This window comes from Hyperoodon ampullatus (assembly GCF_949752795.1).
Source record: "Hyperoodon ampullatus genome assembly, chromosome: X".
NCBI lineage: Eukaryota > Metazoa > Chordata > Mammalia > Artiodactyla > Ziphiidae > Hyperoodon > Hyperoodon ampullatus.
Window position 1 is genome coordinate 129,126,070 of NC_136913.1, and position 25,161 is coordinate 129,151,230.

General features: G+C 49.9%; 1 protein-coding gene across 5 annotated transcripts in view; it reads left to right on the forward strand.

Moving 5' to 3' along the window:
- MAMLD1 (mastermind like domain containing 1) overlaps positions 1-25,161 on the forward strand; it is a gene marked incomplete at both ends in the record, with an annotated part of 51,336 nt that overhangs the window by 13,374 nt on the left and 12,801 nt on the right. Inside the window, 2 exons of one of the 5 annotated variants that reach the window (XM_079727311.1) lie at positions 2,348-4,069; positions 6,161-6,283. In XM_079727311.1, the coding sequence (XP_079583437.1) occupies positions 2,348-4,069; positions 6,161-6,283 (1,845 nt within the window). The remainder of the gene's footprint in view (positions 1-2,347; positions 4,070-6,160; positions 6,284-25,161) is intronic. The other 4 variants (XM_079727312.1, XM_079727313.1, XM_079727314.1 and 1 more) reach the window with 4 other exon arrangements.

Sequence of the window (25,161 nt, forward strand, 5' to 3'; positions counted from 1 at the left end):
GGCCAGGAAAACACGGGGCGGAGCTCGCTGGGCGCTGAGTCATTTGTGTTCATTGGTCCATGGATTCATTCAGCTTCTGTTTACTGAGCACCAGCCGTGGGCCAAATACCTAGTGAGCACTCCTGGGTGGGAGAGTGGAGCGGATGACTGGAGAGGCCTCTTCCTGTGCCTACTCTGCCTCACCCCCCAGCCCCTTCCTGCCTGCCCCGTGGTACTCAGGCCTCAGATGAATCTGGTGGCAGACCTGCCCCTCAACGTGCCCTTGGCCGGGTGGTGGACATCTCAAAAGGAACGGCAGAGAAGTTGGCAAGTCCCCTCGCTAAGAGAGGGGGAGCCCTTTCTGCGGGGATGGGGCGGTCAGTGTCCAGCCATCGGTGGGGGAGGATGGAGGCTGCGGGTCGGGGAACAGCTGAGTGATGGTGGCAGGCCCCTGTATCTGCCCCCGGGCCCTGGGGCCCTCTAGCTGAGCCGCTCGGGGCAAGCCTTGCCCATCCCAGGGTCTCAGGGTCCCTCCCTGTCTTTAAAGGCCAGGGTTGGACTCCCAGAGCACTTCCAGATCTGCCCTCCGTAATGCCAGCTACTAGTTAATGAGGGTCCACTAGGTGCCATGGAATCTGTTCCATTTCACATAATAGTCCGAGCAGCATCATGAGATGAGAACTAAAATGACGCTCATTTTACAAATGAAGATACAACTCAAGAGATTCTGTGTGGAGGCCAATACGTAGTGGTTGCGTGTGCCTTGGGACCAGGGCCCTAGGCCATCCTACCTCCACCCATGCTCTCAACCTGGCAGTCCGCTGAGAGCCAGCCAGGGAGCTGTAACAAACCTTGGGGTCCCGGGCCCCGCCCCGGAGGAGACTGAAGCAGTTCAGCTGTGGTAGGAGAGCCTGGGAATCTGGGGGTTTCTAAGCACATCTGATGGGTGCCAGGGCTCCAGATGTGCAGCCCTAGGGGATCTCTTTTGACGTTCACTCTGCTTTAAGAGTCATGACCACTGTCGTGCTAGTAGGTGGCCCTCACGCCCGCCTTGACCCTCCAGTGAGCCAAACGTACGGGGACGTCAGAGGATCAGCACTGGGTGTCCCAGTAAGACTTCAAAGCTGGAAAGAGGCTTCTTCGTGCAAAAGTGCTTCAGGGGAAATGTATCTGGTAGAGCGTTGGCCTTTAGGTGATTTCCAAGCCCGTCTCTTCCCACACATAATCCTCTGATCCACTCCCTTCCCCTTCACTGCAGGTCATGGTCATTTACGAGACAGCCACGGATGACTGTATGAAGCCTTGAAAGAGTAGGAAATACGGCATTAGTAACTTCTTTGATTTGTTCCCAAAGGCTAGGCTTTTATAAATGGCGGGCAGTTCCCCCAAGTGCAGATCACAGATCGGGGCCTTTTCCTGTTGTTTCCTATCTCCCCAACCTGAGGATGCATCTGCACAGAGGCATTTCTTAATTAGATAGCTTTATACTTTTTTGGTGGAGGATTGTAAGTCATTCCATTAAAAACAAGCAATAGAAAAATACAGAGAATAGAAAGTGAGTTTCCAGTCACCCCCAAAAGATGACTACTCCAAAGAGTTGCATATACTTTCTTCCAAGGCGTTTTCGTGCACTCATAGCAATGTGTATGTATGTGCATGCGCACGTGTGTGTCTGTGTGTGTACAGATAAATGGAACCATGCTATAGTGACTGTTATGCAGTTGTGTTACGCCCCAAACAGTGTCTCTCAGACAGCTGCCCAAAAGAACACGCCAGATCTACTTCACTCCTCCAAAGCCTCTGCTTCATCCCATTTTCTCACTAGAGCCTGATGCATTTAACCAAGACATGGAAGCAACCTAAAAGTTCAATGTCTACGTCACGCTTTTCCTTTTTAAAACTCAGGTTACCAGTAGACAGGTGGGAATTGCAAGTTTCTTAGCGATTCTCCTTTGCCCTCCAATGCCTGCCCGCAGCCCAGGGCACGCCGTGCCTCCTGCACAGTTTCGCTGAAAGCTCCTTTAAGTGGGCAGAGAATATCCTTCGCGTGACTTTCTGTAGTGTTTGGTGTAGAGACAGCATAATGCTTTATTTGAACTGTAACACGACAGTCTAAATGAAAGACAGCAACAAACAAACAAGCATCATGGTTCTAAAAATAGGCTGTATTGTATAGTTTTGACAACTCTTTCTAAGTCTTGAAACTGAGAGATCTGTTTTATCTTGCAAGTTTCCTGTTCAATAGCTTTAATGTGCCAAGCCTTTATAAACATTCCTCTGCCTCCCCCCTTCCCTCTCCCTCCCTCCCTCTCTCCCCCCTCCCTCCCTCCCTCCCTTCCTTCCTCCCCACCCCTCTTTTCTCTTCCAGCCACAGGGAACCATTAAGAGGAGACAGGAAGAAGAAACTTTCCAGCTTTCAGGCATGGCCGAAGGAGGTTACCCTAATAAAATTAAGAGACCATGCCTTGAAGATGTCACCCTTTCGATGGGCCCCGGCGCCCATCCCAGCACAGCCTGTGCAGAGCTGCAGGTTCCTGCGTTACCCATGAACCCTAGCCCTGCAGCGATGGGAGCAGCTGGCCATTCATTACTACTCGAAAATAACCCCATGAACGGCAGCGTAATGGGCTCACCATTTGGGGTGCCACCAACTGCGGAAATGGGACTGAAAGGCCCCCCTCTTTCTTACTATGACAAGACCAACACTGTGCCTGCTGTGGACCAGGAACTTCAGGATCTGCTGGAGGAGCTAACAAAAATTCAAGAACCTTCTCCGAGTGAGCTCGACCTGGAAAAAATCCTGGGGAGCAAGCCAGAAGAACCGCTGGTCTTAGATCACCCCCCGGCAACCCTAGGCGTGACTCCCAAGCCTGCGGTTCAGATGCCACACTTGGAGAGCCTTGGTTCCAGCAAGGACTTCGCTTCCAGTTGCAGCCAGGCCCCTGGGGTGTCGCTTCAAATCCCGCCCTCCTCCGCGGGGATCAGCTACGTCATTCCCTCCACCAGTAAGCAGATGGTCTCCCCCAGTTCTTCAACAGCGCAGGCCAAGAGCCAGGTCCAGGCGCCGCTCCCCGCGGCTGCCTTGCCGCCGCTCCCAGTGCCTCAGTGGCATCACGCCCACCAGCTGAAGGCGCTGGCGGCCAGCAAGCAGGGCTCTAGCACGAAGCAGCAGGGCCCGGCTCCCAGTTGGTCTGGCCTGCCTCTTCCCGGCCTCTCCCCGCCTTACCGCCCACTGCCCTCACCACAGCCGCTGCAGCCGTTCAGCCCTCAGGGCCTCATGGTGTCCTGCATGTCATCGAGCAGCCTGCCGGCGAGCGCTCTGCAGGGCTCTCCCAATGCCTTATTGTCCAGCGCGGCGCCCAGCAGCGGCGCTGCCCTGGGGCCGGCTATGACCTATGCCCCCGAGAAACTCCCCAGCCCCGCGCTCCAGCAGCAGCCGCAGTTCAGCCCGCAGCCCTCCATCCTTGCCAACCTGGTGTCCTCCACCATCAAACAGCCTCAAGGGCACCTGATATCCACTCTGCCCACCAGCAACCCGGGGCCCTCCACTCCCTACCGCCCAGAGAAGCTGTCCAGCCCCGGCCTGCCGCAGCAGTCCTTCACCCCACAGTGCCCCCTGATCCGGAGCCTCACTCCCACCAGCAATCCGCTCGGCCCGCAGCAGCCGCAGCTGCAGCTGCCGCCGCCTCCGCCTCCGCCAGCCAGTGCCATCCTCAAGCCCATGGCCAGCAGCTCACCCAGAACCCTGAGCCTGATCATGCAGCAGGGGCTGGCCGCCCCCAGCCCGGGAGCCCCGGAGCCTTTTACTTTCGGCCACACCAAGCCCTTGTCACATTTCGTCTCTGAGCCGGGCCCCCCGAAGATGCCCTCGGTGCCCGCCGCGTCTCGGCAGCCTGCCCTGCTCCACTACCTGCAGCAGCCGACGCTGACGCCGGCCTCTTCTGCCACGGCCTCGTCCACGGCCACAACCAGCTTGCAGCTGCAGCAGCAGCCGGACGCTGCTTCGTTCCTTCTGCAGCACGTGACGCAGCAGCCGCAGCGTGTTCAGCGGTCGGTGGCCTCGGATTCCATGCCTTCTCTGCCCAGACAGGTAAGCCGATCTCATCTCTGGTTGAGTCCCTTGGTTTTGGAAATAAGAACCATGTTTCATGGTATTGAGAGCCGCCTTTGGAGGCAGATCCAGGCTATAGTCCTCTTTAAGAGTGGACTTCACTCTGGAAAAGTCTATTGAAGCCAACTTATTCTGCGCAGTCAAAGCGCAGTATCCACGAGGTCAAGGTTATGGTTTCAGTTCCTGTGCAGGTTGCTTAGCTTCCCTGGAAGAAAAGTTCACCCACAAGGTGCCGCCAGGGTAAGGAACCAGGGCAGATGAGTCAGAATCACACAGAACTGGGCCGTGAGGCACGTTCCCTCACCCAGGACCAGTGAAGCCTTCATAGGATACAAGGAAATTGCACTGAAGCATTTAAATTTTCTCCCTGCTGGCATAAGGCTGCACACCGAGCCTTCTAGAAGTGTCACAGCAAATGTCTGGTGGGCAGCGGCAGCGTGCCATTCACCCCTGCACCAGGTGCTGAGGCAGGTCCTAAATGAAAATGTCAGAGACGTGTCAGGTAGTTACTCTTACCATCCCCATTTTACAGACGAAGTAACTGAGGCTCAGAGTGTTGAAATGACTCGCCCAGAGTCACACAGTTAGCGAGAGGCCCAGCAGCAACTTGAAGGCAGGCGGGCTTGCTCCAGAGCCCGTGCTCTTCTCAAAATCCCCATGATGTCTCTCTCATCTCCTACAGTCTTGTCAATCACTCAGTTCAGCTACTTCTCCCTGGGCAGTGTCTATCATAGTTCCCACTTTTCATTTGTTCTGACCCCTGCCTGTATTAGTTACCTATGGCCGCATAACAAATTAGCCCGTAACTACTGCTTAAAACAAGATACATACATAACTTCACAGTTTCTGGGGGCTGGGAATCCTGGCACAGCTTAGCAGGGCCTTCTCGGCCCAGGTCTCTCACAAGGTTGCAGTCATCTTAAGGCTCAACTGGGAAGGACTGGCTTCCAGACTCACTGCTGTGGTTGTTGGCAGGAAGCAGTTCCTTGTGGGTTGTTGGACTGAGGTCTCGGTCCCTCATGAGCTGTTGGCCAGAGGCCTCCCTTGGTTCCTTGCCACGTGGATCTCTTCATAGAGGCTCTCACAACATGACAGCCAGCTTCCTCAGAGCAAGCAAGAGAGAATGTGCCAGCAAGAGAGGCAGGGGGAGTGCCAGCAAGTCAGAAGTCACAGTCTGTATAACCTAGTTTGGGAAGTGACATTGCATCACGTGTGCGGTATTCTGTTCATTAGACGCGAGCATGAAGTTGTGAATACCAGCAGGGGATTACAGGCTGGGGAGGGTACCAGGAGGCAGGGATCCCTGGGAACCACGTCAGATGTCTCCCTGCCCCGAATACCGTCTTTCGTGCTTCCTCTTTTCCATTGCTCTCAGGCCTGCCCAAGTTCAGGCCCTCTTGATTCTTCGTCCAAACTCGTACAGTTGACTCTTAAACTGGTTGCTCCAATAAACCATTCGTTTCTCTGAGAATTACCTTGCTATAACACAGACCTGATCGTGTTCACACTTGCTCGGAAGATTCTGGAGGCCCATAAGCTCCATCTACCTCCTTAGACTCAGTCTCCATCGGGCCCCAAAGTGCTTGCCACTCCCGGCCCACTCTGTGTTCTTGGCCTTGACTCCCACTGTTGCCTGTGTCTGACCTTCCCTGCCCACCTTTGCTCTCCTGTCCCACTCTTACAGGTCCTAAGTCTCAGTCACTATCCCCCCCGCCCCCCAGGAAGCTTTTCCCCAACTGTCCTCTGGACTTCCGTCTCCGACTCTGCCTCCTTCTTCTGTAGAGAAGCCAAGGAGTAGGTGGCCGTAAAGTGCTTGTCTGGGAATGTGTCCCAAGGGAAGCTCCTGGTGGGGGCTGACCTCTTTGATGAGGGCCCTGGATGACCATGGCTGTGGCAGTCCCCAGAGGAGAGAGACCGTGTCTTTTTCATCCAGGTCTCATGAAGCCTCACCAAGCAGAGTGCTGCACACAAGGGATCGGTCCTTCAATGGGAGCACCCGTGGGGGTGGCCAGGGTGAGCGGCCAGCCCTTGTCCACAGTTCAGGAGCACTTTGGTTTGATTTTGTTATAGGCCTGTTGCCAGCTGTTTTCGTGGACTTCTGCAGCTGGCTTGGGGGAGTGCCAGCATCCGCACTGGAGCCCTTATCCTAGCAGGCAAGATCCTCAGCCTGGAGCCGTGTCACCATCTAACACTGTGAGCCTTTTTGGTTTCTTTTGTGTTCAGTGGGGAACATGTGTAGCCTGACTGTGTTGCCTCGGAGCCAGACCAGCTGGCTCACAGAGAGAATCCTTAATGATGAGGGTCGTGAAAATCACATCCGACTGATTCCCTAGGTGGGGCTGGAGGAAGTGTCCGGGAGAAAGCGCATGCAGCCAAGCTCCCCAGGCCAGGAGGGGCTCAGGTGACCTCTGCCAACAGAGGCAAGAGGCTGGGCTCCCCGATGGGATGCTTCTTGCTGCCAAGAGCTACCTTCCCAGCCAGCACTGGCCAGTGCCCAGGGGCTGAGCGTGCTACCTGGTACTTCACCTGCCTTTTCTCGTCTTAGTCCTCAGAGGTAGGGGCTGTTATCATTCTCTTTAAAGCTGAGAAGTCCCCAGAGTTGCCCACAGTCACACAGCAAGTCGGGGCCAGAGCAGGGAGTCTGGCTAGAGAGCTCACACTTGTAACCCCACACACGGGGCCCTGCCTCCAGAGCCCTCTGTTCCTGCCTTGACCTCCTAACTGTTGCCTCTTCTACGAAGTGGGTGTGATGGTAGGTTGTTTGAGGATTAGAAGCGTCGATTCTGTGCATCTGAAGCACTCCAAACAGAGCCTGGTGCAAGACCTGCCAACGAAAGCCCGACTCCTCGTCCTGAGTCTCCAGATCTGTTTCCCGGGGGCTAAGATGGTTCTCAAACCTGGGGCTGTGTCGGGACAGCATATGAGCAGTGCTCTCTCCAGACCCCATGCCTGCCAGTGAGATGGACAGCAGTGGTGGGGCCCACTAGCTTCGTGGGCTCTTCTTGTCCTAGGCCCCGCCCTGCCTAGGCCACCGCAGGCCCGCTGGGCGAGGGGAAGGAGCCGCCTTCGTGCTTTCACGCTGGCTCCGCCCCACTTCCCAGCACCCTGCTCTGTGCACGGCGTTCTTTTAGCCAAAATGCACTGACGAGGCCTCCAAACGGGCACATCAGCAGCTCCACTGTTCCTTCTCATGGCCTTTCCGCATTCAGTTTAAGGCCTAAGAACCGAGCTCTGGTCACCTGGCCAGGAGAAGGTGGAAGAAAGGAAGAGGCGAGTGTTTGAGGCCCCCGTGGTGAGGAAGTACATGCTTCTTGCTCCCAGCAGGGAGAACTTGCCGTGTTTTACTGATGGCCAAGCTGAGCCTCAGGAAACACTCGTTACCCCCTGGATGGCGTTGACTAGCTCGTTGCACCTCTGTGGATGGTAGTGGTTACCACAGAAGGACTGGGCATTCATCTTAAACCAGAAATGCCAAATCCAGGTGTCGCAAGGAGCTCATTCTTATTTTCAGACTAATCTTTCTCAGCTTGGGGGATTTCACTTTACCAGTTACGTGAGCGATCCAATTTCAGTGACCTGCTTGCTTGCACTGAAGGTAAAAGGTAAATGCCATCAGGCATCAGGGCAGCAGTTCAGCATGGCAAGGGCACTGGAGGCAGACAGACTGGGGTTCGAGTCCGGACACCAACTCTAAGTGGGCATTGTGCCAGGAGCAGTGTCACTTAAGCCCCCTGAGCCTCAGCTGTACCTGGGGAAAGGGGTGGGCCCCATCTCGTAGGGCCTTGAAAGACAGGAGATGCTGAACCGATACCGCTCAGACCCCTGCCCGGCCCACACTCCATGCCCAGGTACGGCACGCGTGGGCTCCCGGACTTGGATCTGGAACCCCTGAGGTCAGACGCGTTTCCAAATTCAGAACTTTGGGGACTTTAGAAAAGTAATATGGTGCATATACCAAATATGACACAACCCTCTGGTGGAATCTGGGGCACATTTTATTATTTTTTCAGAGAAATATGAATATTTAACTAAGCCCAGGTCGAGTTTTGTTCCCAAATAAATTTTGGCACCAAATTTATAAAAATAAAATAGGCTCTCAGAGCTTTTGGCCTTGAAATTACAGATAAGGGATGTGGACCTAGAATTATTAAGGAAGGGACTATGGAGTTGTGACACCCAGCCCTGGTGTGTTGACTTTCAAGGCCCCCAAATCTCCTCACTGTATTCCCCACCCTACTCCCAAGGCTGGGTGACTTCTCTCTGTTTTTAATCGAAGTGGGGCAAAATGAATTTTGTTTCCATAATGGTCGCTGAAAACCATTGAGGATACCTTAAGGTATTGTGAACATCAGGGTTAGGACTTCAATTTGACTGTCAGCCACTGGCAGAGGAACTGACATTTACTCAAAGGCAGAAGCAGTTCTGTCCAGGAGATGAGACTTGTGCTCTGGAAGAGTCAGGGAAGCAAGAGGCAGCACGAGTGCCCTGGGTGCACGTGCGATTGCAGAGCTGGGAGTGTAGCATGGCGGGGAGGAGGAACGAGGATGGTGGCCAGTTGGAATAAGAACAAAAAAGCCTGAAATCTGATCCTTGAGGCAGGCTGGAGGGGGGTGGGTGGCGGGTGGGCAGCTGCAGAGAAATAGACCAAAGAGGCGCGTGATATGGTTTGGAGAGATTTTGAGAGGGGCGAGAGAGGGGACCTGCCTCTGGGAAGGCTGGATGAGCCCTCGCCTGCGTCTGCCCCGTTTTCTGCCTTTAATGCCAGCCGCCCGTCTCCCATGCTTAGGCAGCAGTGAGCACCCAGCAATGGCGGAGGCATGGGCTCGTTAGGAGAAATTGCTATCCACCCTCCTGGAGGGCTGGGCCTAGGAGGGGGATCTGGGCACCTCGGTCTGAAGTGGGACCGTGAGGAAGCCCTCTTGTCACCCTCACCCGTGGGTGCCTCTTGTCCCTGGGGACTGAGCCTCTGAAGCACAGCACTCCCAGCACCCAGGGCCTGGAGGGAGACGGCACAGAGCCAGGGGCAGCGGGGCCTTGGCCCTTGGTTCCTGGCAGGGTGCGGGCCCTGGGACTGGGCTTGAGGCTTGGATCACTGAGGTCCAAATCCCGGCTCTGCCACTTTTTCATTTGGCACGCTCCTTCCTCTCTCTGTGCCTCAGTCTCTCCATCTGCAAAATGGAGATACTAGTATACCTATCAAATGGGGCTGCTGAGAGGATTCAACGAGATGAGGTAAAAGTGCCTGGCCCAGGGCCTGGCACACGATCATGCTGCACCGATGTTAGCTCTACTGTTTCGAGAAAGCTCTTGAAACTCAGTGCTCAGTGAAATGCGTTTAGACTGCCAGGCTCGTCTCCGGCTCCCAGAGTTGGATGGTGGCTTGCAGAGGAGGGGTGGGGGAGTGCCCTCCAGCCGTGGGGTGTCAGGGAGGCCAAGTGGCAGACACAGACTGGTGACCCCCAAAAGGAGCAGAGCAGCCAGGCCCGGCTGCAGCTTCCCGAGCACCCTGGCCAGTGGGGAGGGAACAATACTGGCCATTCTCCCTCCAAGCACAGACGGCAGAGGTGCTGGGAGCCATGCAGGGGGCTGCACCATCCCACGTGTGTGCTGAGTAAGAAACGGCAGTAACAAATGCTGCCTGCGTTCAGCTGGGCCCCAACCCCGCCGCTTGCAACTGGCCGAGGGCTGCCTGGCTTTCTAGATCCAGAGGGACTTCTGCTGATGGGCGGAGAGAAAGGATGGAGGGCAAGTGAGGGCCGGCCTTGCCGGCCACCCGGTGCCAACGCCACCAGGAACACTGGTTCATCGTGGTCACTTGGTTTGGACTTCCAAGGTTGGACTCGACTGCTCAGTAGAGCAGAACCTTGAATTACTGCTGTCTTGATTAACACTGCAAATTAAAATCTTTCCCTTCACACCGTGACCTCCCATTGAAAACCAAAATGATAAAACCAGGTTAGTTAGACCGAGAGAATTCCCTATTCTTGTCGAAGTTACGCCGGCTCCATTTTCCACTGGAGGAAGAGAGTCAGGAGAAATGGCAGCGTGCGAGCCTGCTCCTAGCCTCAACCTCGTTCATGACCCTTTAAAAGCAAGTGACCACTATCTTGCCAGAATACTAGACCCCCTTGGAATCAGATATACCACACATTGTCAAGAAAGGGCCTGTGACCTTGGACTTGAAAGTCCTTTCACCAGCTTCCCTTAATTCTTCTGCTGTTTTGAGGCTAAGAGGCAGGGCAGGGCGGCACTGCTCCCCATGTAATGAGGAAAGTTTCTTCGCCTCTGTCTTTTACAAATTCTGGTGAGAAGCATCACAGATTTCATTTCAAAGGGTAGTACTGCTGAAATGCAAGAGCAGAGGCCTCTGGGGGAAGCTCTGGGCTGCACTAAGGAAGAAGCGGGGCAGGAAAGTCTGATTTCAAAGAGCCCATGTGTCCAAGCTCCAGCCTCGCCTTGTACACGTCTTCTCTACCAGACATGAGGACATTTTCCTGAATAAGCATCTTTATTTTGTTTTTTGTTTTAAAATTAAAATTTTGTTTTAAAATTATTATTGTTTTTAAAATTTATTTATTTATTCGTTTTTGGCTGTGTTGGGTCTTAGTTGCGGCACGCGGGCTTCTCTCTAGTTGTGGCGCTCAGGCTCAGTAGTTGTGGCGCGTGGGCTTAGTTGCCCTGCGGCACGTTGGGATCCCTAACCAGGGATCGAACCGGTGTCCCCTGCATTGCAAGATGGATTCTCAACCACTGGACCACCAAGGAAGTCCCTAAGCATCTTTATTTTGTATTTAAGCATGATTGTACATACAAGCTTAGTTTCTCCTTTCTTTTTTTAAATTGGGCAGCAAAGAACTATTTAGTTTGGGGAAACATTTTTTAGCTGCTTTGGGAGGAAATATAATTAGACAAAGTTTACAATAAGTCCCCTACATACTAACCTCCAAGTTGTGAGCTTTCAAAGATGCGCACGTGCCCCTGTATGCCAGCTGTTGTACTGTACTACAGTACTGTTCAACGTACTGTACTGTAAGATTAAAAATGTTTTCTTGGGACTTGCCTGGTGGCACATTGGTTAAGAATCCACCTGCCAGGACTTCCCTGGTAGTTTTGTGGTTAAGAATCCGCCTGCCGATGTGGAGGATATGGGTTCGAGCTCTGGTCCGGGGAGATCCCACATGCCACGGAGCAATTAAGCCCGCGTGCCACAACTACTGAGCCTGCACCCTAGAGCCCGTGCTCCGCACAAGAGAAGCCACTGCAATGAGAAGCCTGCGCATCTCAACGAAGAGTAGCCCCTGCTCGCCACAACTAGAAGAAGCCCACATGCAGCAACGAAAACCCAACGCAGCCAAAAATTAATTAATTAATTAATTTTTAAAAATCCGCCTGCCAATGCAGGGGACACAGGTTCGATCCCTGGTCCGAGAAGATCCCACATGCCACGGAGCAACTAAGCCCGTGCTCCACAACTACTGAGCCTGCACTCTAGAGCCCGTGAGCCACAACTACTGAAGCCTTAATGGTGATCACTAGCTTTAATTTTTAATTGCTTGACAATTGACTCATGAAAGCTGGAAAGGCAACCATTTTCAGAAACCTCCTGTGAAGTTTTTGTTTGGTTTTTTGTTTGTTCCTTTTGTCTTTACATACCTGAAAAGGAACACGAAACTTTGCTGAAGTTGGGGTGCCCCAAATGAGACTTTTAAAAATGAAGTATGTAAATTATTTTATACTAAGGTCATTGAAACAAGCTGCATATTTGTCACTGTAAAGCAAGGAAAGGAATCTGATTTCAGTTTTCAAAGAGTCAAAGAGGACAGAAATAAATCATTGTGTTATGTTCCTTTAAACTTAACTGCTTATGAATATCTACAAACCCAAAATGTAGACTACCTCAAGGGGAGGCCGTCCACTTCCACATGTAAAACAGGTTTGAAAGTGAAGTGGTCAGCTACTGTTGTGACCCCAAGTGAAAAGTTAGCAAAATAGAAAAAATGTCTAGGGCAGATGGAGGGTCACAGTGGATTTGCACCGTTCCGCTGTGACCCTAACACCTACAGCCAGCATTGTCGCTGAGTGCAGGATGGTGCCAGAGGAGCAATGCAGGTCAGAGATGTGACCCTTGGGGTGAGCAAGGGATGTGTCCTAAGGGGGCTCCACTGCATCCTTGCCCCTCCTTCCTGCACCCTCCCCAGCTTCCCTCTCTCAAATCCATTCATGGTCCCATAGCACAAATTTATGGAAACCTCTCCTGAGCCCATTTGTACTTTCAGCCTCTTCTGTCCCTTGGGGGTTGTCAAATCCCACAAGCTGGGCCTGCTGGGCAAAGCAACAGTGTGCGTATGCTCTGAACTGGTGGCTTGTGAGCTTGAAGGGGGCAGCGAATGAAAGCAGCCCACCCCACCCCGCCCCCAGAGAAAGAGTTTCTGCTTCTTCCTAAGGAGTTGAAAAAGTTTAGGTTTTGATTTGATCTCGTGAATTTTGCCCACAATGACAGGCGCTGCTTTGTCTGATTGCGCTTTGTTGTTGTTGGATGAGGGCTTATCATGTTAGCTTCTCCCAGCAAAATCAGTGAGGTTGTTGAGAGCTAAAATGTCCAAAGAGATCACACCTCCACCCCAGGCCCGCGTGCCTGCGTGGCGGTCCTGAGAGCCCATGCAGTGCCCCGAGCTGAGCCTTCCCTGGCTCCTGACTCCCAGCAGAATAACAGGTTCTAAGACAGAGAGTGGAAGAAAGGGGCAGCATTTCTCCATTTCTTTCATCCTTCAGTCCTTCACCCCATGTGAACCGAGTTTCAGGTTGGATTAGAAATTGGGCAGCATGGACTCGCACAGAGCCCGTAGACCTTGACTCAGTGATGGAGAGCTAGGTGCATGGGAAAAGGGGAAGTGGGCAGTCCAGGAAATGATCACAAAGTCCTGGCCTAAATGTGACCTTCAAAGCCTGAAAGATGCATAGCCCTACTTCATCAGAAATTACTCCAACTCTTGCTTTGCTTTTGGGAGCTTTGGATTTGAAGCTATATGCAGAGGTTCTATCTGGCCTTACCCCCCGCAGCATGCTACCATGTTTGGCCATTTTTGAGCAGAGGAAGTGAGCAGAATTGTGGAGACCCAGACTTTTCTACAGGCCCATGTCTGGGTGGCACGTGAAAAGAATTTGCCAAGTCAGCTGACTCAGGAGGCCAGTAGATGAAGGTGGACTCCTTATTTACAATTTTGCATAATGATCATTTATTTCCACGTGACAAAGCTTTGAAAGATGTGGGAGTCCTCCAACCACCCTTGAGTGGCAGTAAGTGGGAACAATTCCATGACCTTTCCCTCTATCGGCAACACTTTCAAAGATGAGCTCTAGAAAATGTGAACAGGCAAAGCTCTCAAATATGGCTTTCTAGTTTCATGTTGTCAAAAAAACAAAATCTTGACACCCATTAAGGATGGCTATTATTTTTTAAAAATTAGAAAAAACTAGTGTTGGTGAGATGTGGAGAAACTGGAAACCATATGCACTGTTAGTAGGAATGTAAAATGGTACAGCTGCCGTGGAAAACAGTAGGGTGGTTCCTCAAAAAATTAAACATGCAATTACCATATGACCTAACAATTCCATTCTTGGTTATATACCCAAAAGAATTGAAAGCAGGTTCTTGAACAGATATCTGTTCACCAGTGTTCATAGCAGCATTTTCACAATGTCCAAAAGGTAGACGCAACCAAAATGTCCACAGAGAGAAGAATGTTGAACAAAATGTGATCCATCCACACAGTGGAATATTATTGAGCCTTTAAAGGAAGGAAATTCCGATACCTGTTACAACATGGATGAACTTTGAAGACATTATGCTAAGTGAAATCAGCCAGTCACAAAAGGACAAATACCATATTATTCTACTTATAACAGGGACCTAGGAGTCAGATTCATAGAGACAGAAAGCAGAGTAGTCCTTGCTTGGGGCCGGGGCACTGGGGGTTAATGTCTAATGGGGACAGAGTTTCAGTTTGGGAAGATGAAAACGTCCTGGAGATGGATGGTGGTGATGGCTGCACGACACTGCGAATGTACTTAATGCCACAGAACTAGGCACTTAAAACGGTCAGTTTAACGGCAAGAAAAAAAGAAAAGGAAAAACAAATTTTAAAACATGAGCTAATCCTCTCCTAGTCAAGGCAGTATTTAATTTTGATAATATTAACATGTGATGTCGAGGTGGCAGCAGCTGAGCTGCCTGTCTTCCTTCATGGAGAGGAGAGTACTGACTGCATGGGTACCATACCCATGTTTCTGTGCAGGCCAACTGCACTTAGATGCCTTAGTGACATGCATGCACTTAGGGAATGCGTGCACTTCCCCTTTTCACTTAGTGCATGCGTGTTAACACGCACGGTGTAGGGTTCCTGGGCATAGCCAACGCTTAGAAAGAACTTTCCTGATAAATCGATCACGACTTCTGTCCTTTTCTGGGCATTTTAGAGAAATGACAACATGTGGATGGGGGAACAAAGAAGTGATATAGACAGAATGGGGTCTCTGCTCCGGAATGGGGTAAGAAAGCCCACTGGCTTCATGGATTCTCTGGTGCATCTGCAAGCCTAGAAACGCTAGGATGGCTCACAGTTTGCTGATTAATACAAGAGCCAAAAGAACAATGCTAGGGACTCACTTTCTGTGCACAGTGTCCCTCTGGAGCAAGTGCTAGGCCCTGGGGTAGAGTTCTGGAGAAAGTTAAGGGTCTCGGCTACAGTGAGAACCAGGCTTGACACTGACACACAAAGTAGGAAACAAGAGCCTCTAGTCATTGTCCAAATGACTTTTGGGAAGTTGACACACCTGGTCACTGTGTCCCCACTCACACCCCAGCTCTCAAGACCTTCGGTTTCTGCCTTTCAGGGCCTGGCAGTGTCCACTTTTTAATCAGAGTCATTTGTGTCTTGCCTGTGCCCCCATTTGCTAGCAAATTCCTCAGGCGCACGATGTCTTATCTAGGTCTGTAAACGTGAGCTCAAGGAGCCATTGAACAAATGACTGGAAGAAGGCAGGAAGGAATCAACCTATAAATCAGTTGCATCTGCTGGCCTCTGAGAATTAAGCTCCTGAGATTATTTTGAGTGTTTTAGAGTAATTATTGGTAGAAATCCCCAATCTTTGAAGCCCAGGAGGCTGATGAACTCAGATTCTTGTGTTGGACTGAAGGGTGAGCTCTGCCTCTGCACGCAGGGTCCCTACCCCCTGACTGTGACTGTGAGACATTTTCTGGTCCAGTTGGGACTCTTGTCTGCCAACAGCATGAGGACAGGCACTTGCCTACAATTCTACAAATGCACTATCTGAATACATTTGATTTCTTCAAACTCTAACAAATAACACAGTTTTGGACCTCCGGGGTAATTAGCACTGGTTGTTCTGTTGCAGTGGTAGCGGTTGTTTCATGCATTTTAGAAGGACAAACAAGACCTCTGGCTGCTATTTCACATACCACAATGATAGCAGCACATGATATAAGAAAAGAAAAAACAGCTGGCTTAGAAATTCAGGCCACTCATTCCCTTGCTTTTTTCCCCAGTTCAGATTCGCTTATGCCGCTCTGGGGCGGCACTGTTATTCCTAATGTAACCCAATCAATTTCAGTTTTGAAGGCTGCTCAGCGTATGTTCTTGTCCTGTCAGACTTTAAATGTTAACTTATAAGAACAGTTGGTTGTATTTGAATAAGCTTTCCCCATTGGTTTAAAAGAATTAAAGGGTTTTTTTTTTTTTTTTTTACTAGTTCATGAGCACAGATTTTTATATCCTTTGTGGAAATGATCTTTCGGGGTTTCGTTTTGATTTGTTTGTTTTTGTCATTTTGACAGCTGTATTGTTAGCTTCTTCTATTTGCTTGACTCACTTTTCATTTGGAAGTGTCTTCTTTAGCAGAATAATTACATCACAGAGATTCCTTCCTGGCACCCTCCAGAAAGATTTCCTGATGTCCCCTATTGCTATGTCAGCTGTTATAGTTCGAGATTGGTACAGATCAGAGTAGCAGAATGGGGTTGAAAAGGGCAGCCTCTGGCAATGGCCTTGACCCTGTCGATCCCCTCTGAACTCATAGAGCTCCAGCATCATATAGATCTGTTCTGCCTGGCCCTTTCCTCAGCAGCCGGTGGGCAGTACTGCTCTTCCAAGGGCTGTAGTTACCCCATCCTCACTGCAAAAGGCAGGATTGTAACAGAGGACCCATCCTTTGATGAAACTATGTCAGCCGACTATCGGAATGACCTCATGGCCTCAGGAACTGACCAGACTCCGCTGCAAGCAACAAATATGCTTGTGACTTGTCAGAGCTAGATTGACATCCAGTTTAGAGTTTAGAATCCTTCTCCATATGCCCCATTTTTGGAAACAAATGACAAAATCGTGAGGTTGATTAACATTGTAGTCCAGATTGACATATATACACTGATATGTAAAAAATGGATTACTAATAAGAACTTGCTGTATAGAAAAATAAATAAAATTTAAAAAATTAAAAAAAAATAAAAGACATTGTTGTCCAATATGCTCCCTGAGAATTCAGAGCCCTTCAGAGGTTTGAAGACAACTGGGATGTTCCCACTGAATCTTCCCTGCCACCCCCAATTCTTTGCCCGTTTCCTGGCTATTTCTCTCTGAACTGGGCACAGGGCATTGGTGTGAGGCCCTCTGGGTGGGTAAGGCTTTACTGGACTGACCGAAATGCTCCAGGTGCGTGAGCCCTGCACAGGGGAGAGCAGGAGGGTCATTCCCACTCTTCAGTAGATAAAGGGTGTTTTTTTTGGCACTCTTTTTTTTTATTGTAGTATAGTTGATTTACAATGTTGTGTTAGTTTCAGGTGTACAGCAAAGTGACTCATTTATATTTTTTTTCAGATTCTTTTCCATTATAGGTTATTACAGGATATTGAGTATAGTTCCCTGTGATATACAGTAGCCCCTTGTTGTTTATCTATTTTATATACCTTAGTGTATATCTGCTAATCGATAAAGTTTTGATATAATATTGGACTAGGGTTTGAGAAAGAGAATGAACCCTCCTAGAGCCATCAGCACCCGAGTCACCAACACCTCTTACAGGCTTTTAATTTTTTGTTTACAGTTATTACCTCTGAAATCAAATCTCGACTTTCTGGTATGGTCTTGGACTTTTCAAGGGATTTAAAAATTTAGGAGTTCGGTGCCAGTAATTGCTTTTAGGAGCTAGCACTGCTAATTTGCTATAGATGAATTCCAGTTTGGATTGTCAATTATTTTCTTCACAGAAAGCCACAAAGTACATATTCGAGTTAGCGTCGGAATTGAATTTGATCCAGGAATTCATAATGTTGTTAAGCTAGATTATTGCTGCTAAAACGTGGATCACATTCAACTAATGCAAAATAGAGTATTTAAGAGCTTGAGTACCACACTTGAGATCTGAGCGAAGAGCCCAAGATTGCAATCTGGGATCCGCACTCGATGCGTTTCCTTGATCATGTTGTACAGACAGCTTAGGCGTGCTAGTATTCTCTTTAGATGAACTGGTCTGTGGGTAGAGGAAGATGACTCAAGGCTGAGCAGGGTCCCACGGGCCCCCGGCTTCATCGTCAGAGATGAGCTGTCCTCCAGCGTGAGGCTGGAGGTGTGACGCAGACGTCGTGAAGGTCTGAGGGGCCAGGCTAGAGTCTTTGGCAGTTAGGATGTATTGAGTCGCAAATAGCAGGAAATAATAAAGGGAACTGACTTTAGCAATAAAGGGAACTGACTGAGTCCTGTAAGTGGAAGTCCGGCTCTTGGGCAAACTTCAGGTAGTGTCACCGAAGATGCCGTTTCCTTCCTGCTGTCTATCCAGCCTTCCGGAGCACTGGCTTCATCCTCAGGCCGGCTCCCCCTTGTGGACACATGACAGCCCTCAGCAACTCCAGGGGCTGCAGGCCTCCTCCTGCCCTCATCCAGGGGAGCAGAAGAGAGAGTTGCTTCGAGAAGCTCTGTCAGAAGAGCAAGGAAGCGTCTTTCCCAGAAAGCCTCTGGCTCTTTGGGCACAGTGGCCTGAATTGATCACATGCCTACTCTTCTGCTTCGTGTAAACGGAGCTCGGTGCCCGGCCACTGCAAGCCCAGGTGGAGCCAGGTTTCCCCAAAGCACATGGGCACATGGGGCAAGTGAGGCCGCCTGAACGGAAACCGTGGAAGGCAATGAGAGCAGGAGGGCTAGGCGCCAGCTTAGCCACCAACTGTCTTTGCTGTGATCGACCTCTTTGGCCACCCACAGCCATACCCTCCCTCTTTGCCATGCGTGTGCCTCCCGAAATGCTCACTCCTCCAGAAAACCTATGTACTCCCTCCCCAGAGGGGTTCAGTTCCAATCCAGAAACTGCAGATGTCGTGCCACCCCCTCAGTTTGGTCAGAGCATAGCCCCTCCTGTTCCCGGGACCCCTGGCCATCGCGCTTACCTTGGCAGAGAAAAAGCAGAAGTACAGGACAGGAGGAAAAAAAAAAAAAAGAAGCTCCCGTTTGGAAAGGAGGAATTGGAAAGCAACACACGGTGGTCACTAGCCCAGCATCCACGGGCTTAGGGGTTCCTTGCTTCTCCGGGCCTCAGTCTCCTCTTCTGTATAACAAGAAGGTTGGATTAAAGCAGTGGTTCTCTCTGGAGTGTGTCCTGGAGGGTTTGTGAAAGTGCAGAGTACTGGGCTCCACCTGCAGAGTTTCTGATTCAGTAGGTCTGGGTGGGACCCAGACATGTGCATTTCTAACAGCTGCTGCTGGCCCAACCACTCCCACTTTGAGAACCTCTGGTGTAGCTGAGTCCCACAGGCCCTGCTGATTCTGACTTTTGGGAGTCAGCTTTTTCTTAGCTATCTCTTCTGTTCTACATTGATTTACAACGGATTGTTTTATAAATGGGACACACCCTACTCTACCATGTGAATAGCTAAAAATATCTCAGACCCCCAGCTTTGGTTTGTTATCTGATTTTCAGCAAGTGGGCTTAGGGCTTCAGGAAAGCCAACAACTTTCTTGAATTTAATTAGTTAGGAATAGAAATACGAAGATTGTTCATCCGTCTTCCCCGCCCCCATCCACTGCAGCACGATGTTCTTTGGGTTGACTCTGTGTGACTCCAGAAAGCAGCCCTTTTTCCAGGGAGAACCCAGATCCTTAGGCCTCATTTTGAAAGCCTTCTCCCTACATAATCTGCGTATCCATCAGGTCTTGGGATAGGAATGGCACTGGGTGAAGCTGTGATGTAGCTAAAGTTGATTTGAGAACTTTGCCAATTTTCTGCCCAGGACCCCCTCACCTGGACAACGTCTCTTTGTCCTTCAGGTCACAGCTTAAAGTTCAGTTCCCCCAAGAAGCCTCCTCTAACTAACCCCTCACGCCAGCCAGGCTGGGTTCTCCTGTTGTTTGTTCTATGCAGTGTTCCCCTATAGCACTTACCACCTTTGTTACAAATCCCGTTTAAGCGATCTCCATTACATGAACGTGCCTGCTCTAAAAGGGCAACACCATCCCTGCTTTGTCCACCAGTGTTATCACAGCACAGGGCCTGGATCCTGGTGGGTGCTTAGTAAATATGTGTTGCACGAATGCTATAAAAGGCAGGCTGTGAGCAGATTCCAGCCACCATATTTTATTACAAGGAAAGCTATCGAACAGTCTATACTATACGTTCTACTATGTGCAGTGATGGTTGCTCCAAAGGAACGACACAGACAAGCCCTCAGAAGAAACAAACACACTGATAGAGAGCCTCAGAGTCCCTGGCAACTGCAGCCAAATCTTTCATACCCCTCCTGCCTTCTCTCTGGGAACCTGGCACCTGGGGACTAGGTATCTCCCTACCAGGCACCCTGGACCTCCTCCCTCCAGACAGCAGCTTCCTGAACGCCCAGCTTCACCCCTCCCACACCCATAGTTTGGAGATAGGCATTTGGGTGAAGTCAGTGGAAGCCCCCGCAGCTCACAGCATGCCCCACCCAACAGGGCCTAGAGAGCTGGTCTGGGCGAAGCCTGCATTTTCCCCGTGGGGTGGTGTGAGTCTAGCGCGACCCTGAAATGCCTGGCCCCAAGCAACAGCCCGAATCTCCTGACTCCTGGCTCAGACTCTGGGCTCACAAATTCTGCATCTTGAAGCAGACAGGTGGCTTCAGATATAGGAATGAGATATGAACTTCGTACACTTTTTATCCCCAATGCTGTAATTCCCTACTATTGAATATAATTTTATAATGAAATTCAACCAAACCTGAAAATTCTTTATTTAGAGAAGGCAGATTATTTATTACAGGTGAAGTCTACAAACTGACCAGAAGTATACCCTGCAGATGTTGACTTTGAAGACTGTGCCTACATTTAATGGATGGATCCATTTTCACTGAATGAGCACACATCAAAAAGGATATCTGTCTGCCCAGGCACAGTAGTAGGTTATGCTTGTGCTTACCTTTTTGGTTCCCAGAGCTAGCCCTTCTTCCTTTTAAACAGTCCTATAATCCACCCATTTGCTGAATTGCAAGGCCCTGATGAAGGAGAGACAGCAGTATGGTGAAGACCAGAACCTTCTCCACAGGACAAAGTGTGCTGTGTTTACTGAGAGTTGCTGGACGTGGGCAGGTGGAGACAGTCTAGAGCCCAACTAAAGCCCAAGTTAGCCAGGAACCCTGGAAAGCAGATTAGTCTGGGGTTTCCCCATTGTCTTTTTCAAAACAACCAATTCATAAGTGGGGCAAGGAAGGAAAGTCACCAAAAAAGATATGTAGCCCAAAAAATCTACAGAAACTATAATAAAGCTCCCACAAAAATTAACCCTCTGAGCTGTGAGCCAGGTGCTTGAGGAAGGAGACAGGTGAGCACTTCTCATTTTGCTCACTGCTCGCCATGGTCATTCACTGGGGCAGTGTGGGAGGGTCAGAGGGTGAGGAAAAAGGCTTTCCTCTTATGTCTGGCAGAGAGAAGAACTAAGTAACCAAGTGCTCCTTTGTGTCTGTTTGGATCTACCAAAAGGCAGACACCAGTATGACACTAGACATGCAAGAAATGTATGGGGCAGGGAGAGCCTGTGAAGGCTAAAGGGAGAGAGAGCAAGAGAAGGTGGAAAGAGCCTCAAACCACAATGCAGGTGGCCTGTGACGACTGTGGGACAGAGGAGGATTGGGTATGAGGAGTCTCAGACAGCAACTCCAAGAAAGGTTCAGCCAGGCCAGTGGAGAATTCTTACATCATTTTATAGATGGTGACACTGAGGCCTTAAAAGGAGAATGTAGACAAACAAATTTTATGAACAGAGATGCAAAAATTCTCAACAAGACCCTAGCAAAACGAACCCAGTAACATATGAAAAGCATTATGCACCATAACCAAGTGGGATTTATCCCAGGAATGCAAGGCTGGTTCAACCTATGACAATCAATCAATGTGATAAACAATATGAACAGAACAAAGGACTAAAAACCACATAATCATCTCAGTAGACACAAAAGGGAAAAGGACTTTCTTAAGCTCATAAAATGAATAGCAAAGCCCAGCCTAAACTCAGGTCACCTGACTTCCAGGCCAGGGCTGTTAATAGTAGTCGGGGTGGGGATGGAGGGTGGAACTGGCCCTCGCAACTGCATACACTGCACTGAGCCCCATATTGAGGACTTGCTCCTTGTCCTTCCATCCGGTCCTCACAACAGCCCCTGGCAGTGGGCACTATGTCATCCCTACTTACTGCATAAGGAGCCTGAGGCTTAGAGAGATAATATGACTTACCTGAGGCCACCCAGCTGCCAAGCAAATGAAGGAGCTAAGCCTAGACCTCAGGTTTCCTGCCTCCTGCTCTGGAACTTTCCCTTGCCCTTCACTGCTCTCCTCATTGATTGGTGCTGCTGGACCTGTTCCATTAGTTCTCAGCTCACCTACTGCCAAGTCAAGTAGATGGGTTTTTTGCTGTAAGCGGATGAGAATGTCCTCCAAATTCTCTGGGGATAGAGCCCCCTCTCCTATGCCAGTACGTGACAACTCTCAGAGCCCAGGCTGTTGACCTACATCCGTGTAATCTGGGTTAAGCAGCCATTTACATATGTTAATGACTCAAACATCTTTATGAGGACTGCAGAACTGTAAAGAAGCAAGCGGCACTGGGGAGGCCAGGGGCCAAATGGTTGGAAGGTGGAGGGCAGCACGGAGAAGAGGGGAATGAGACTGTCCTTTGCTCCTGGACATGCTGAGGACCAGGCTGGCTGGCCTCTGGTGGAGGCCGTCCCAGTGAGAGCTCTTGCTTCCGGATGAAGCAAGAAAAAGAAGGCAGAGATTTCAGAGAGTCAGGTAGAGAGAGCGAGGCAGTTGGGTCAGAACTCAGAATGCACCTTGGACTGGGAATCTGGAGTGGTGAGTTCTGGTCTTCTCTGATTTGGGCCAAGGCTCTTCCCTACCATGAGCCTCAGGGTCCATACCTACCAGGGTCCTCAGAGGGTGGCATTGCAGGGCTCCACGCTCAGAGACTGAGTCCCTGCAAAACAGTGCAGATAGATGCTCTCTCTATGTCTCTCTGACTCTCGGCCTCTCTGTCTTTAACTTGCTTGGCGATCTCTTTTCCCCCAATATTTTAATTGTGGTAAAATACGCATAACGTCAAATTTACCATCTTAGCTAGTTTTAAGAGTACAGTTCAGCGGTATTAAGTACATTCAAACTGTTGTGCCTTCATCACCATCAGCCATCCCTAGACCTCTTTTCATCATGTACAACTGAAACTCTGTCCCTATGAAACAATAACGCCCCATGATCCACTCCCCTCAGTCCCCGGCAACCACCAATACTCACCTGGCAGGGGAGAGAACATGATCAGGAAGATGGTTTTCCTAGGGTGAGGCTTAGCCATTGTTTGGTAATCTTGAGCAAACCATGGGCCCTCTCCTTCTTCTCTTGAGAATGATGACTTGAGTAGGTGATCTCTCATTTCTCCTCGAGTTATGTTAGGGTCGTAGGGAGAGGAGTTAGCCCCAGGGAGACAGAATGGGTCAGAAGAAGACAAAAGGTGAGGCCTTCAGTAAAAGGAAAGCAGAGAATGATGCCCCACTCCCATACCAGTGGGGAAGGAAGAAAACCCAGGTTGCTGTGTGAGAGAGGCATAGCAGGAAAGCACAGGCTTATTTGTCATTGGAATACCTGCTTGTGTATCTATATGGACAAAATCTTGCAGGGAAGAAGGCAGACCCCAAATCCTGAGCCTTGGAATGGTTGGCATTCCTGACAAGAATTCAGAGTGTCAACACCAAGCCACCCGAAACCCCATGAAGAGTGTGCTGAGCTGGGTCCTTACACCCTTGATCCCACCCTCTTTCCCAGCGACTGGAGCATCTCCAGAAAGACCTGGGATCAGCAACAGAAAATAAAAGAAGATCTAAATTCCAAAGTGACCTTTTAAACCTAAATGATGATGATTTTACATGAACTTGAGTTGTTCCTTTGACACACCATCATATTTTCTACTTACATGAGACCTGGGTTTTTTTTTTTTTAATCCATATGATACCTACAGAGGAGCATATAAAACATAAAATAATAAAACCAACACCCATGTACCCGCCAGGACAGATTAAGAAATAGAACACTCAAAATATCTTAGAAGCCCTCCCTCTTCCCAGAGAGAGATAGCAGCTCTCCTGACTTCTGAGTGCCGACTCTAGGAACCCACCCGCGGCTCCTTGGTGACCTTCGAGCTCATTCTAGTTAGATTAGGTGCATCACCAGCCTCCTCAGGTAGTTATTTTCTGCATAGATTCCCACAGATGGATCGTCCCATCTCTTTTGTGTTGATCCTTACCAGTTTCAATCTTAGATGGAGACCTTGTCTTTTTTCAGTATGTTTTAAGATCTTCTGATTAACAAGAATAATATATGCTCTTTGTAGTAAACTTTGAAAATGCAGAAAAGTGTAGTGAAAACACAAATCCCATGAGGTAATGAAATACATAAATATACAATGTATAAATTAGCCAGGGATAACTGCTGTTAACGTGCTGGAATACACATTATTTTTTTTTTCTGTGCCAAAATATGTATTTCACATGACTGGCATTAAGCTGTGTATATAGCTTTTTCCTTTTATTGTGAAACGTGACATAGATACAGGAAAGTATTCAACGCCTATATGAACAGTTTAAAGAAGTATAAAGTGAAAACCTGTGTCACTACTGGTTAGGTTGAGAAATAGAACATGGTCGACCCCCGAGTAGACCCCGCACCCCTGCTGCCATGTGCCCCTTCTGGTAGAATTAACCACTATCTTGATTCCAACGTTCTCTCGCTTTTCTATATACTTCCACTACTTATTCATGAGCTCTTCAACAAGCAATCGATTTGTTTTGAAGAACCAAGTGGCAGGCGCCATCTAGGTGCTTAGGCAGCAAAGGGTCACGGTGCCACTATTCAGTGGAGGCTTCCAGAAGAGAAGCTGCTCCCCTCTTAGGGAAGTCAGTGACTAAAGGTACGATGGATCCGGCCATGTGTAGAGCCCACTGCCGTCAGGACTCCTGGCGGAGTCATGGGCATGGTACCGGACAGGCAGAAGAAATCTGGCCCGAGGGCTTTTTCTCGCCACAGCCTGCCTCCAGGCCCTCCAGCTTCCAGGTGGAGGTCAACAGAGAACACCTCTGTGGGGTGAAGCAAATCCGGGCAGCAGGATATGGAAGGCAGAGCAGGAAATTCAGCAGCAAATGGTCAAGCCAGATCTCTGCCAGAGTGGAGGAGAGGCAGATACCCAGGGGTGTGGAGGCGGGGTGGCCATCCAGGCATCTGCCTCACTGTGTTGGCCACCCACGTGCACTTCACCTGCCAGTGCCAGAGACCACCTGGGGCTGCTTTTCCTGAGCCTGCCACGTAGACCAAGCTGCCTTTCCACTTTCCCCTCTGCCATTCTGTGATTCAGCTTCCCTGGGGCCGTGGAGTCAGTTAACCCTGGTCTAGCTGCCTTTGAGCTTGGGGTAATGCATTCGCCTTATCCTTGCAGGACTGTGTCTTTAAAAACCAAACCAGACCAATCCCTCATGGGACTTTTAGTGGGGCTTTGCGAGGGAGTGA